General features: G+C 43.8%; 1 protein-coding gene across 2 annotated transcripts; it reads left to right on the top strand.

Annotated features, from left to right (window-relative positions):
* The first annotated feature begins 1,812 nt into the window (after window positions 1–1,812).
* OSGIN1 (oxidative stress induced growth inhibitor 1) lies at window positions 1,813–12,373 on the top strand. 2 transcript variants are annotated; one of them, XM_030956053.1, is made up of 6 exons: window positions 1,813–1,900; window positions 5,786–5,891; window positions 8,341–8,477; window positions 8,799–8,990; window positions 9,311–9,402; window positions 10,052–12,373. In XM_030956053.1, exons 2-6 carry the CDS (start codon window positions 5,807–5,809, stop codon window positions 11,043–11,045), a joined length of 1,500 nt encoding a protein of 499 aa, XP_030811913.1. In that variant the 5' UTR covers window positions 1,813–1,900; window positions 5,786–5,806; the 3' UTR covers window positions 11,046–12,373. The 2 variants fall into 2 exon arrangements, with proteins under 2 accessions (XP_030811913.1, XP_030811914.1); XM_030956054.1 differs by having other exon boundaries at window positions 1,829–1,900; window positions 5,789–5,891.
* Window positions 12,374–12,822: the final 449 nt, after the last annotated feature.

Genomic DNA, 12,822 nt, shown 5'->3' with positions numbered 1-12,822 from the left:
ACAAGGAAATTTCTTTCTAAGGAAATAGGGGTTGGTTCAGGTGCAGAGTATTCCGCAGTACAATGTTATGGCTTTGTCCTTAAATGTGTGCGCCACCAAAATGGCTTTGTCAGTTCAGGAAAAAAATAGAAGTGAATTGCATGAGTTTGTAGGTCAAGGGCTGGTTGGAAGGCCAGCTACAGATTGCTCAATTAGTTCTTCTTCTGGAAAGTTTATCCAAAGTGTTGGGCTGAATCATTTGTTTGAGGTCAAGGTACACAAGGAGAAACAGTTACTTTGATATATGTCTATTCTGTGTGATGTGTTTCTTGGGATATCAATAGGGATGTCAAAAAAGAAGCCCCCAAATTGCTATGTTCAATGGTCTTATTGTACCAGCAAATAAAGGGCAGTGGGTTATTGTACATGAGCATTTTCCTGTAAAGAACTGTACTGTGCACAAAACAAGGATAGAGCTTGTGGTTTTGGAAAGCCATCCTGGCTTTATTTGCAAAGGTAATACAGATTCTAGTTTTATAAATTCTAGTAGGAAATGGACAGGATCTCTTATTTCTTACAGAGAGAACAACTTTATTTCTGCAGATTTGCACACACAAGAAGTATTCCTTATTTTCCTCAGTACAAAGCCAGCCAATGCATCATATATGGTTTTGTCTTGTATCTATGGTATCAGCAAGTATGGGCTTGAACACCTTTGTTCTACAATGTTTGACACGCAACACTGCAATATATTGAAGACAGATTTGAAAAACCTAGTAACAGGGCAATCTTAAAACACCTAAGCAAACAAATGCCTTATTTTCTCTGAAAGCTTAATTTTTCCATGGCTGACATGGACACATTGGTTACATGCCAATAAATATCTGAATAGTGCAGATAAAAGCCTTTGCTGTCAAAAAATCGGTATGAGTTATTTAAGAGCTCTGTGCAAATGCTACCTTGGATAAAGGCCCAGGAAACTGGAAAGAGTCTTTAGCCCTCTCCCCCCACCCTCTTCAGTCTGACAGCATTTACTGAGTCAGATTTTTTAAAGGAATGACTGGTAACTAAACTTTGAGTGAAACAACAGCCTCACATTTATTAAAACAACTTATTCTGGTGGAATTCAAACAGAGTTTTATATTAAGTATTCTGCTCTGATGGGAGTCATGAGAGCAGAGAAATCCCTCTCAAGAACTGCTTTTATCTTTTAGATCACATGAATGAAAGTATGCACTTTAAGTGTGTTATCAGCAGTCCTATTTCCTTGAAATTGAGGTTTCCAAACAGATGGCCTCAGAGATAAACATGTGCTTCATTTACTACTTGAACTGAACACTTTGGGATAAAGGTATTTCATTTGTGAAGGGCATTTTAAATTTAGCAAGCCAGATCAATTACTCCCTGAATTGAGTAAGATACCTTGGATGAAACCCCTGGTGGGTTCTGAGTTTTATGTAAGCAGTTTGACTCATTTTACTGCTACTGTGCAAAAGGCTTACAACACTTTATCTCACTGAAGGAAAAGAAACACAAACTGAAATCAATCTTTTCAGACCCACTATATACCTGTGTTGTCCTGAGAGTTAGAAATGGAAAATTTGTTCAGTGCATGGTTCCTGTAATCCTGCTTTTGCTGTAGTCACATTAGTCAGCTGAACATTACTAAGGAAGTTTCTCTACATTCATTCCGGAGCTGGGAAGGGAAATATTCCTGCTGACTCATGCTTATTAGTATTTTCCTTGCTCCACCTCCAGTGCTTTTGGCTCCTCCTCTCCTCTCTTGCTGCTGGTTGCCTACTATATTTAAACAGCTGTCTTAGAGCAGAGAGAGGATTCCAGGCTTGTAGTTTGGTTGGCTCTCCTGACTGTGCAATCACTTTCACAAAGATCCCACCTCTCCTCAGACCTGCTGCTAAAGGTAAGAAGGCTCCAAATAAGTACAGAGAGCTCTGTCTGGTGTACCCTAACATGAGTTTCTGAGTATCACAGGGGTGTTTTTAGAAAGGTGTTATTACATACCACAAAGCTGAATTTTTTCCACATAGTTCAATTGTGTTTGGGGGGGTAACTGGCCTGACATGCAAGAGTGATGCTGTAAGGAGAGAACAGCTTCTGAAACTTGTAGGGAAGTACAAAATGTAAAAGCTGTCAAGATCTCTGCTTTTTTAAAAGAAGTACTAATTAGTTAAATATTAACCTTGTGAAACAAGTGAGTTCATTAGGAAATTAAGCTGAAGAAAAGTATTGTTGCCTCTCTGTTGGAATTGTTCTTTAAAACTGAGTTTTGTGGTACCTCTGTTAATCTCCCCCAGTGTTTATACCCCACCTGCATTGCTCTCTTGAGCTCTCCCCATGTGCTGTTCAGGCCGCACTTGGTGATTCTTACTTTAGATCTCATGGCTGTTACAGGGAGAGCTATCTGCACATGGCTGATGTAGCCTGGTTTTTTATTTCTCCAAGGATCACAGAGTGTCCTTGTCTTGCTAAATGTGTCTTTGCTTTTTCATTTGCCCCCTTAAAACCTGTTTCAGGCTTGCAGCCTGGAACTGGTGAGAGCCACACTGACCGAGTTTGTGAGTTCCAGTCCCTCTGGACATGAGGCTGTGTCAGGAAGGTATGCAGAGTCTGGCCCAGAGTGAGCTGGGAGCTTTTCAGCCAGAAACAATTATGTAACATCGCACAGACACTGGAATGCTTTGGAAGCAGCAAGAAGCCAAGTTGTGAAACTTGCTGCATTCTCCCAAATGAGGAGAAGGAAAGGGACATTCATTTAAAGTAGGAAGCTCAAAGCAGGAGCCAAACTCAGTGTCACTAAGCTGACTAAGTGTGAGTGCCCAGCAGCCTACACTACATAAAAGGAGGGTGAGAAGAGCACTCTTTAAGTTTCTTGCTGTCTCAGGCTTTTTCCTGGTGCTAACTAGTTCAGTTTAGATGGCAGTGAGCTTCAATGTCCTGCTGCTTTCCAATGGCCTCTTCAAGAACATGCTTTCCTCTACACTGTATTAGCTGCCCAGGTTTTAAGGTATCAGAGTCTAAGACTACCAAAAAAAAAAGTAATTAAAATAATCCACCTTAACATATAATGGGAGGAAAGGTGAATGTTTGGCCTGAAAGTAAAATGCCTGAGATGCTCTGAGTTTTACCCCCAGAAGTCAAACCTTTAGCCAACAGGATGGGAATAGCTATAAACAGGTTCAGCACCTGATTCACTTTCTACTTAAAAATAAGAATTAATAACTATGAATTATAGAGATGGCAGCTATAGGACGTGAAAGAGACTAACCCTAATTTCATCAGACTAACAATTATGCTCCTCCAGCCAATAAAGTTTGGTTTAATTGCAGAAAATGCTCCTCTTTCATGTGCCAGGAGGTGCAGAAAGGAGGGGGAGGGTGGCAGCAGGGAGTTATCAGTGAGCGGCTGCTGCCTCTGTGCTTTATCAGGGTGGAGAGGGGTGGCACGGTGCAATGGCCAGGAGCCAAGGCAACCTTCCTCTAAAGCAAACAGCACTGCCAGCCTGTTCTCTCCTGGCTTGTGCCTTTTTTGCCCCCTTCAGGCTCCCCCAGAAACGTGCTGGCAGCCAGCAGTGTGACACTGTGCTCACACCTTAAACAGGCTGGCAGCTCCTTCTCTGTGTGTGCCTCTGCTGCTGCCCTGCAGCTGCTGCCATGTGCTCTGCTGGGCTCTTCAGAGTCCTTGCTTCCAGCAAAAATCCCACGGATGCGCATGCTGCTTTCCCAGGCATGCTGCTGCAGGGAGCTGTGGAGCAGAGATGTGGAAGATTGCTTCCAGAGGTGTTGCTTTCCTCTTCCAGGCTCCCAGGAGTTTCACAGAAATAAGATGTGTGTTCTGTGTTAGGAAAAATTAATAAGAACTTCTCTTCTTGTGTAATACAGTAATGGAGAGGGGGTTATTTGTTACCATGGAGAAGAAACTTCTGCTGACGTGCAGCTCGATGCTGCAGTTCACTGGTTTGAGGGGAATATCTGACCGGTCACACCAGTGCCCTGTTCCTTTGGTGTCTCTGGCAGTCCCAGCTGCTGGTGCTGAATTCTACTAATTGCAGCTCTGGAGCTCTATGGGAAGGAATTATTTGGGGGTAAACTTACAGCAGCACAGTCTGCTGAAGGTGGTGCAGGTTTCGGTTAATGCAGCAGAACCTGCCCAAAAGGCTGGGGAGATCCTTGGGTGGTTGGGCTGTGCTCCCACAGCATCCAGGGCTGTGGGGAGGCCTCAAGGGGAGTTCATCTTTATGAATACAGCTACCTTTGAGCCTCAATTAGATTGGGAACATGAGTTTTGTTGAGATCCAACTCTCTTCAAAGCTAGATGCTTCAAATTACTTAAATTAGAAAGCACAACTATAATGTCTTTTAAATGGTTCGTGCCCTGTCAGGCAAAATGCATGAGAGTCTTAGACTAATGCTCAGTTAAGTCGTAACAGGCAGCCAGTAAGTGTCACTAAACTGTGATCCAAAAATTTGGCCAAGGCTGCTAGTTTTGAATTCATTTTATGTGATGAACCCAGTTATTGTGGAATGGAGCTGTTGAGCCCAGCCATGGCTGTACATTGGTGTGCATGAGAACTGTCACATCCCTGCAAGCAAATGCACTCACAGCACTCCTGCTGAAGCCTGGAATCTGTGAATTGTGGACTCACTGGTGGTTTCCTGGCTGCCCAGTCAGTCAGCAGCATGCTGGAGCTGCTGTGACATAAATGTCAGCCCCAAAGAGGGGCATTACACTGCAGGAAGACATTTGCTGCAATACCTGTGTCAAAGGCAGTGATGTGCCAGGCCTTATGGCAGTGCCTAGTGCACTTGCCAAAGATCTGCACTTGGAAAGGCTGTGGAGAGTGTGCCCTACTGGACAAAGTCATGCCATTCCATGGATTTTGCTTAGCTTTCCAAAATGACAATAAGGGTTTTATAAAAGAAAATATTTTCTGTATAATAACTTTGAAGCTTATGCTGAATTTCAGAAATCTCACATTTATTATGGTAAAAATAACTTCTCTAGGTTAGTGACAGTAGAGTTGAATTCCATGGAAAACTAAAGTCATTGTTTGATGTGGTAGGATTCCTGCAGGAATGGCAGAAACATTCACTGTTCATTGGATGTTTACATAAGGATTAGATTAGTTTTGTAGATTCCACTCTAATGACACCTGAGTCTCCAAGATAATTATGATGCATGTTTTGTTCAAAGACTTGTTATTTACTTGTTCAGACCTAGAACTCTCCATTTTCTGGAAAACTGAGAAAGAAGGTTCCAGAACTAAACTAGCACTTCTCAAAAAACCCTATATTTGAAAATGCAGCCAGGAGATTGCCAGCCTTTGGGCAGAAGTCTTGAGTCAGGTTTACTTTATCAGTAAATGCACAGGTTACTTTAAAATGTGTTTGTGATAATGATACCGTTTTCTACAGAGTATGGTCAGAAGTGAAGTTTTTATTACCATGCTGCACCACTTCATTTCATGTACTCAGAGGGCTGCTGAAATTGCCAGCTGTCCTGGAGTAACTGGAATTCATGTCTGAAAAAGGAAGATAACTGTTCTCTCCCCCTTTTGTGGTGCATAATCAGAAGATCATCCTTTGATTTTGGGGTCAGGAGGAGAAAAAGATAAGGAGGTCTGTCCTGAGTGTGGAAGTGTAATGTGACAGTCTGCACTGCAAGGGTAATAATACTTTAGATTAGCCTGAGTTTGTGGGCTGGAGAAAATCTTGTGGGGTTTTTCTTGTTTGTTTGCTTGTGGTTTTTTGTCAAAAAATGAAAATAATTCAAAACATATTTGTTTCAGCAGGTAGATTCCAGAGCATAAATGCTTCCAGATGGGAAGATGTGTCCATTAGTGACCAGACCCTCAAACAGAAGTGGGCTCAAGACACTGCCTGTTGTGATCATAGGTAAGCCTATTCCTGCCAGCACTGCTGGGTTCTCTTGTGCTGTTGTTGCTTTGGACTCACTATCTTTAATTCTGTTCCACTTCCACGCGTTCTCACTCCAAGCAGAAATGCCTGACTGCTATTTCTGCATCCTTTCCCAGACAGCCAGACTTCCTATAACACTGAGAGACCTCTCAGAGTCATGAGAAGTAAGGAACAAGATATTTTACAAATTAAAACACACACCTATTTTTAATGGTGAAATTGGTAACCTTTTGCGCATCAGTTCATCTCAGCCTGCTTTTTCTCTGTTGGATATGTAGAAAGATTTGAAACCTTTTCAGTACAGATAGGTAATCACCTTGCTGGGGTTATCTGTAGTGCTTGAATTGAAGGTAGGTTTGTGTGAGCTTTTCCACCATTATGTCTGTTTAGAAAGTACCCCAGATGCTGTTAAGGTTTCTTGAAATTTTTCACAGACTCCTTTTAAAACATGAGTGAGCTACACTGATTTTGTACAGATTTAATAGACTTATAAAATGCAGTTTTAAAACTAGTTTAAAACCAGTTTAAAAAACCAGGTTATATAGTAACTGTCTTCAGCTAACTTCAGGAGGGAACTTGCAGCGTGAGGTGATTCTTAAGCAAAGTAATGATGTCAGAGACTTCCCCTGTGACCAGCCATGAGCTGTGGAGGTGCTGGACCTTGCTCATCTGAGCATGTGTCCCATGCTTTGCAGAGCTGGCTTCCCTCCTCATTTGGCATTGAATTCAAAGCACCCAAGGGAGCTGCTCCAAAGTCAGAGCACTGCATCAATCACCGCTAATCCTTGCTGACAGCAACTTTGACAAGGATACTACTGCCAGCAAGTTCTTATTTGAGAATGACTCTGTGCTGCTCGCTTGTACAAGTCTCTAGGTGGGAAGGAGGATATTTTGGTACCTCCCTGGTGCACCTGTACAGGGAGCCAGGGTGGAGATGCCCCTAAAGCCTCAGAAGCAGCAGTGTGAAGAGCTGCACTCTGAGGAGGCTGTGGGACTGAAGCAGCCCAGATGTTTCCCTGCAGCTGGACCACACTGCATGAAGGCTCCAGCTCCTTCCCCAGGCCCTGCTCCAGGAAGGCAGTGTGCTGCCTCAGCTGTGCTGGCAGCCTCATGGAAGCAGTTGCATTTTAAAATATCTTGAGCCCCAGATGTTCTTGTGATCATCCATATCAAACTTAGACATGGTTCAGAATAAATCCTCTGTGTGTTGTTGCTGAGTGTTGAGCACTCTGGTGGTTAAGTTTGGCTTAGGTACCTCCTTGTACTTCCTAAAGCAAAGTAGTGACCTGAAATTTGTTATATTTTACTATAGCTGCAGTTTAGTTTGTTTTTAGTATCTGCTGATGTTGGTTTTGGCCAACTTTCCTGCAAGTGGAATATTCCAAACACTGACCTGCAGCTGCTGGTTGGTGTCAGCACAGCAGCCTTTGTCCCCAGCTGTGACATGGACTGCCCTTCACATAGCTCACTGTTGGCTTTACAGCCATGACCTCACTTTTTTGGAATCCTCAAGGATCAGCCTTTGCTCCAGTCACCCTTGAGCACTGGCACTGTGTCAAGAGGCTGCTGTCACTTGGGCTCTCCTCCCCTCTTCGTCACTGCACTGTCGTGGCTTTTGGTCACCCAGCAGCAGAGCCTGGGCAGCCAGACAGGCTGGCAGTGACACAGACACTGTAAAATATTAAACATGCTGGAGAACAGCCATGTGCAAACTTTCCACAGGCTACTCTCACTGGGCTTTGGAGTCACATTGATCTAGTTTTTCCACTGGCTCTTGGGCGGTCAGCAAAGGAGTTCAGCCATCCAGCAACCTGTTCAGTGCTGTGTTCTTGTCTTGGCATGGCAGAGAGACTTTCCTTAACACACTGCAGTACCACAGTAGGGCTGCTTCCCATTTGAAAGTGTCCTCAAGACCCATTAGTCAAAGCTGTATTGCCAAATATCCCTTAAAAGATGGAATTTCCTGCTGGGAACAACTGGTTCCCCTTCACTTCAATAGTCACCATCTTTTCTGGATCTTGTATCCTGTGCATAGTGAACTACTCTGCCCTGGTGTGAAATGTGTTTCCAGGAGAGCTGAGGCCCCTGGTCAGCCTGTGATCAGCTTCTAAACCCCTAATTTTAGAGAAATAACTTCATTCATCACCATGCTAGAGACTTCAAGCTTCAAGTGAGGGCAGCCTCTGATTTATTTAACGCTGTGTCTTTTCAGCAAGTCCTAAGGACCTTGCAATGCAAATAGGAGCAAGTGAAGTGAAGGGTAAAATGTCTTCCCCAACTCCATCCAATAAGTCCATGCTGGAAAAGGAAATCCCCTGTATCCATAGCAGTGTCATATCTTTTGAATTGGTCTGCATATTAGAAACACTTCTCAAATAACTGCTCTATCTCCAGAAGTATAAAATCTTTTCAATTGTTTTTTCAGGGAATGGACCTTCAGGAATCTGCCTCTCATATTTGCTGTCAGGTTACACCCCTTACTTCAAAAGACAGTCTCTTCATCCTCATCCTATTCTTCAGAGAAAACTGGAAGAGGCACCAGAAGTCTCTGTTTTGGACCAGGTGTGTGTAAAGATAAACTATGACATCCCAGCAAAGCATCCCAGGGGTGTATCATGGGTGATTACCTTGTTTGGATTTTCAAAGTACACACACAGAATGAGCCTTAAGCAAATTACAAAGCGTTTTGCTTTGTAATCCAGACCTCCCTTGTCTGCAATGCCAGCATTGCTGCTACAGTCCTGGAGGCAGCCCTTGGGCAAGAACAGGTCTGTGTGCCAGTAAATGAGCTGCCCAAGCCCGCTGCTCAGAGGTGCTGCAGTGACAAGCAGTCTGCTGCCTGGCACGACATGCCCTTTGAGCATCTGGTCCTTCTCTCTCCAGGATCTGGAGTATCTGTCTGAAGGCTTGGAGGGACGATCCCACAGCCCCGTGGCTCTCCTGTTTGACACCCTGCAGCGGCCAGACACGGACTTTGGTGGGACAGCAGAATCTGTGCTCACCTGGTGGCATGAGCCTGACAGAGCCATCCCCCACCTGGTCCTTGGCAGAAACGCTCCTGGAGGGGCCTGGCACGTAAGTGACTTGGAGCCAGCTGGGGTCTGTGTGTTGTGTAATGGCCAAATGTGCTGACTGGAGAGAGAAAAACTCCTCTAAAATCCCAGTCAGCTGTGTTACATCTTATATATAGAGACAAGTGAAAGTTTAAAAGGAAAACAAGCCTTTATATTCCCCATCTCTTGTTCTTTTTGGAGAGCATGGATGGTTTCATCCATGACAGCAGATCAGAGGAAATTACTGATTTCATCATCTGTGCCATATTGAAACATGGAAAAGCTGCCTTTCACTTTTTACATTAAAAAATTAAAGTCATTTTGCTTTGCTTCTTGTTCCAGTCTATAGAGGGCTCCATGGTTACCCTGAGCAGAGGGGAATGGATGGGACTCCCAGATCTCCCTTTCAAAGAATGGTTAAAGCAAAAGAAAAGGTGAGACATCCATGTGTGATCATTTGCAAACATCTGGAGATTTTTAGAGAACCTGGAATGGACTTCTTGAATGTATCTACCCATCTGTTATGGATGATTTTAGTGAGAGAAAGGACACTCTCCTGCACCCCAAAACCAGTCTATTCTATTTGGGTGATTCAGATCAAGTTGCAGCGCTGCTTGGAATGTGTCCTTCTCCACACCCACTGGGGAGATGAATTTGTGACCATGAGTTCTGAGTAAAGCTTGAAATCATGGTCACCTGGCCTCTGCTGCTGCCCCTGATGACAAGTACAGTTACTTCTGCTGCTGTGCATTCTCTGAGGGGCTGCTTCTCTTTACATGTGTCACAATTAATCTTAAGAAGTACAGGTGTTAAAAATGGAATGGAAGCAAGATATTATAGAAAGCCTTAAATAACCAACCATATTCTTGGGGTTGGGATTAATGCTACAGAAAGCTGCCTCTGTCCAACAGCTGCTGGACCTGACTGTTAGCTCTATATGTCAGGAATAACTTTGCTGAAACTAGATCAGTCTTCCCTGGTAGTGCCAGGATAGATGGCTCTAGGATACATTCAGTGCAAGAGGGGACAAATTCCAGTCTCTTACTTAACTGCTGCTTGACCTTTGTTTGTCCTTTATTACAGAGGCCTCAGAAACAATAGAGCCACAGCAGAAGACATTGCTCAATATTACCAACACTATGTGATGAAGAAAGGACTGCAGAAGAATTTCAGATGTGGCACTGTTGTGACCTCTGTGAGGAAAGTGAGTGCAGAGAGCATCTCCAACCACACCCAGAAAGATCTGCAGGAGGATAGTGACTCAATCTGGAGCTCTAATGAAAAAGGTGCAGAGGTCTTTCAGGTGGATGGATTTTTCAAAACTATGGAAGGTGATAAAGAGCCCTTCTCCATCTATGCAGAAAATGTAGTCCTGGCTACAGGAACATATGACAATCCTACCTGGCTCGGGGTCAAGGGAGAAAACCTTTCCTATGTCCACCACCAGCTGTCTGCCCTAGAAGAAGCAGTGAAGAACAACAGTGTTGGCATCATGACAGATCCAGTCTTGATTGTGGGTGCTGGTCTGACAGCTGCTGATGCCATTCTCTTTGCTCACAATTGCAATATTCCAGTAATTCACGTTTTTCGGAGACGAGTCACTGATCCTGGCCTTATTTTTAACCAGCTCCCCAAAACAATGTACCCCGAATACCACAGGGTCCACCAGATGATGAAAGAACAGACAGCTGCCTGTGCTGGGCCCTATGAGCACTACATCAGCCTCCCTGAACATCACGTGCTCTCCTTTGGCAAGGACAAGAAATGCATCTTTCAAGACAAGAACGGCTGTCAGAAAGCTTATAAAATTTCCATGGCTCTTGTTCTAACCGGCTCAAACCCCAACCTCTCCTTTCTGCCAAATAATGGCACTGACTTGGCACTGGACAGTGAGCAGCCAGTCAATCCCAAGAGGAATCCCATAGATGTTGATCCCTTCACCTATGAATGCACTCAGGAGAAAGGGCTCTATGCCCTGGGGCCTCTGGCAGGAGATAACTTCGTGCGCTTTGTGCAGGGAGGGGCTCTGGCTGTTGCCAGCTCTCTGCTAAAGAAAGCCAACAAAAATCCCCCCTAACAAAAATCCCCATCCCTGTACTACCTCTGCTAGGGTGGGTTAGTGCTCCTTCCATCAAATCATCTGATTTGTGTGTCCTCAATTCTAAAGGCCATTCCTGGTATTCTTCAAGGTTATATGGAGAGTTACTAAGTTCTTGTTGAGTTATTTGAGAAGATTAAGTGACCAAATACAGGGTGGGTTCCACACACAGCAGTATTTTCAGTTCCTGGGAATTCAGCTCCTTTTCTGCATACCTGTGCATGGTTACTGGGACAGAAGCTTGTGCCTGGAAAAGCAAGGGCAAGATAGGAATTGCTCTTCTATCTAAAACCCTCCAGGTGACCAAAAATTGGATTGAGGAATCGATGTTAATTCTTTTCAGATAACAGGCCCACAACACTGTGTCTGTTGGTGTCTTACAGTGTTTTGTCATGAAACAAAGTAAACTGACCTGGTTTTATGTACTCCTGTGGTTTGGCTGGATGTCCTTGCTAGGCCAGAAATCACTGCCAGGTGCTGCAGATACCTCTTTGGCACATGGGGAGTACTCTGCCAGTAAAAACTGACATACAGACACTCAAAACTGTATTGTCTCACTGACACCAGCAACAAGGAATATATGATTCTTTTAACAAATCAAGAGATTCCTGTGATGGATTCTTCTCCTTCCTGAGAAGAAATGGTACTGATTTGCAAATACTTGGTTTGCCATCTTGCAGCTTCCTGCTTTCTAAATCCTAAACCTGTGGTAGCCAACTCTTGGCAGCTGCTGGAGAGACAGGCAGAACTAAAAGGGGAGCTACAGGTCCATCCTGGAATGCCCACATACTGTATGGGGCTTCTGCTGCATAGAGGACTCTGGAAAGGTGCAATATGTTATCTCCTGGGTGAATTACTAATGTATTATGGGGTTTTTTTAAAATAATATTATTTGTATAAGAGGGGAAATGGCACAGTCACTTTTTGGTAGCTTTATGCCATATATGTATATATAACTTTTTATACTGTTTTTCTAAAAGATTTTTATTGGCAGAATATTTTGTTACAGTCTTTTAGTCTGCTCTGAATCAGCTCGGGTATATGGCAATGATGCCTCATGTTGTAAGCAGCATTCTCAACAGATCTACAGGGGCTTTCATACCTCTCAGAGGAAGAATTTCAGTCATAGCTAATTTAATTTGGTGTAAAAACAGGCTCTGCTCCCTGTGCTGCACTGAAACTCACTGACATCAAAAAGCCCTGAAAAACTGAGTGGGACAAGAAATCTGTAAATGAATTGGCCTGGAGTTGAGATGTGAGAGGGGCTGGTCTGTGAAGTTACTGTATCACTTGAATCATTTTTCTGACTGACTACTCTTGTATGAAACTTTCCAATAAAGTGATTTCAGACTTACCTTGTGTTTGTTTTAACTCTGAATCTCTGACCCAGAGAAGACCTAATGAACTGTTCATCACCATCATCTTCCTGGTGAGTACCAGGACATGGTTTGTGCCTGCTAAATTCTTCATCCCTCTGTTCCCTAGGAGGACCCTACTGTGAATTTTCTCTCTATTTATCTTTGTCTCTCCAGTAGGATGAAGAACCCTTGTGAAGTGCTGTGCCTGCCTCTTGTGAGGCTAAGAGAGTGCCAAACCAGGTTATTTGCCAAGCTTGTTCTTGCCTGGGGGATCTTGGATCTCTTTCCTGTTCACCTGCTCTCTCCTGTCTGCAAAATAACCCCAGATCACAGCCTAGACCAGTAAGTCAGCTAAGACAGTTTAGATCAGAAGAAACATTTGAAGGTGTCTGGTCCAA

The sequence above is a fragment of the Camarhynchus parvulus genome, chromosome 11 (genome assembly GCF_901933205.1).
Source record: "Camarhynchus parvulus chromosome 11, STF_HiC, whole genome shotgun sequence".
Classification (NCBI taxonomy): Eukaryota; Metazoa; Chordata; class Aves; order Passeriformes; family Thraupidae; genus Camarhynchus; species Camarhynchus parvulus.
This window is presented reverse-complemented; position numbering and strand designations above follow the sequence as displayed.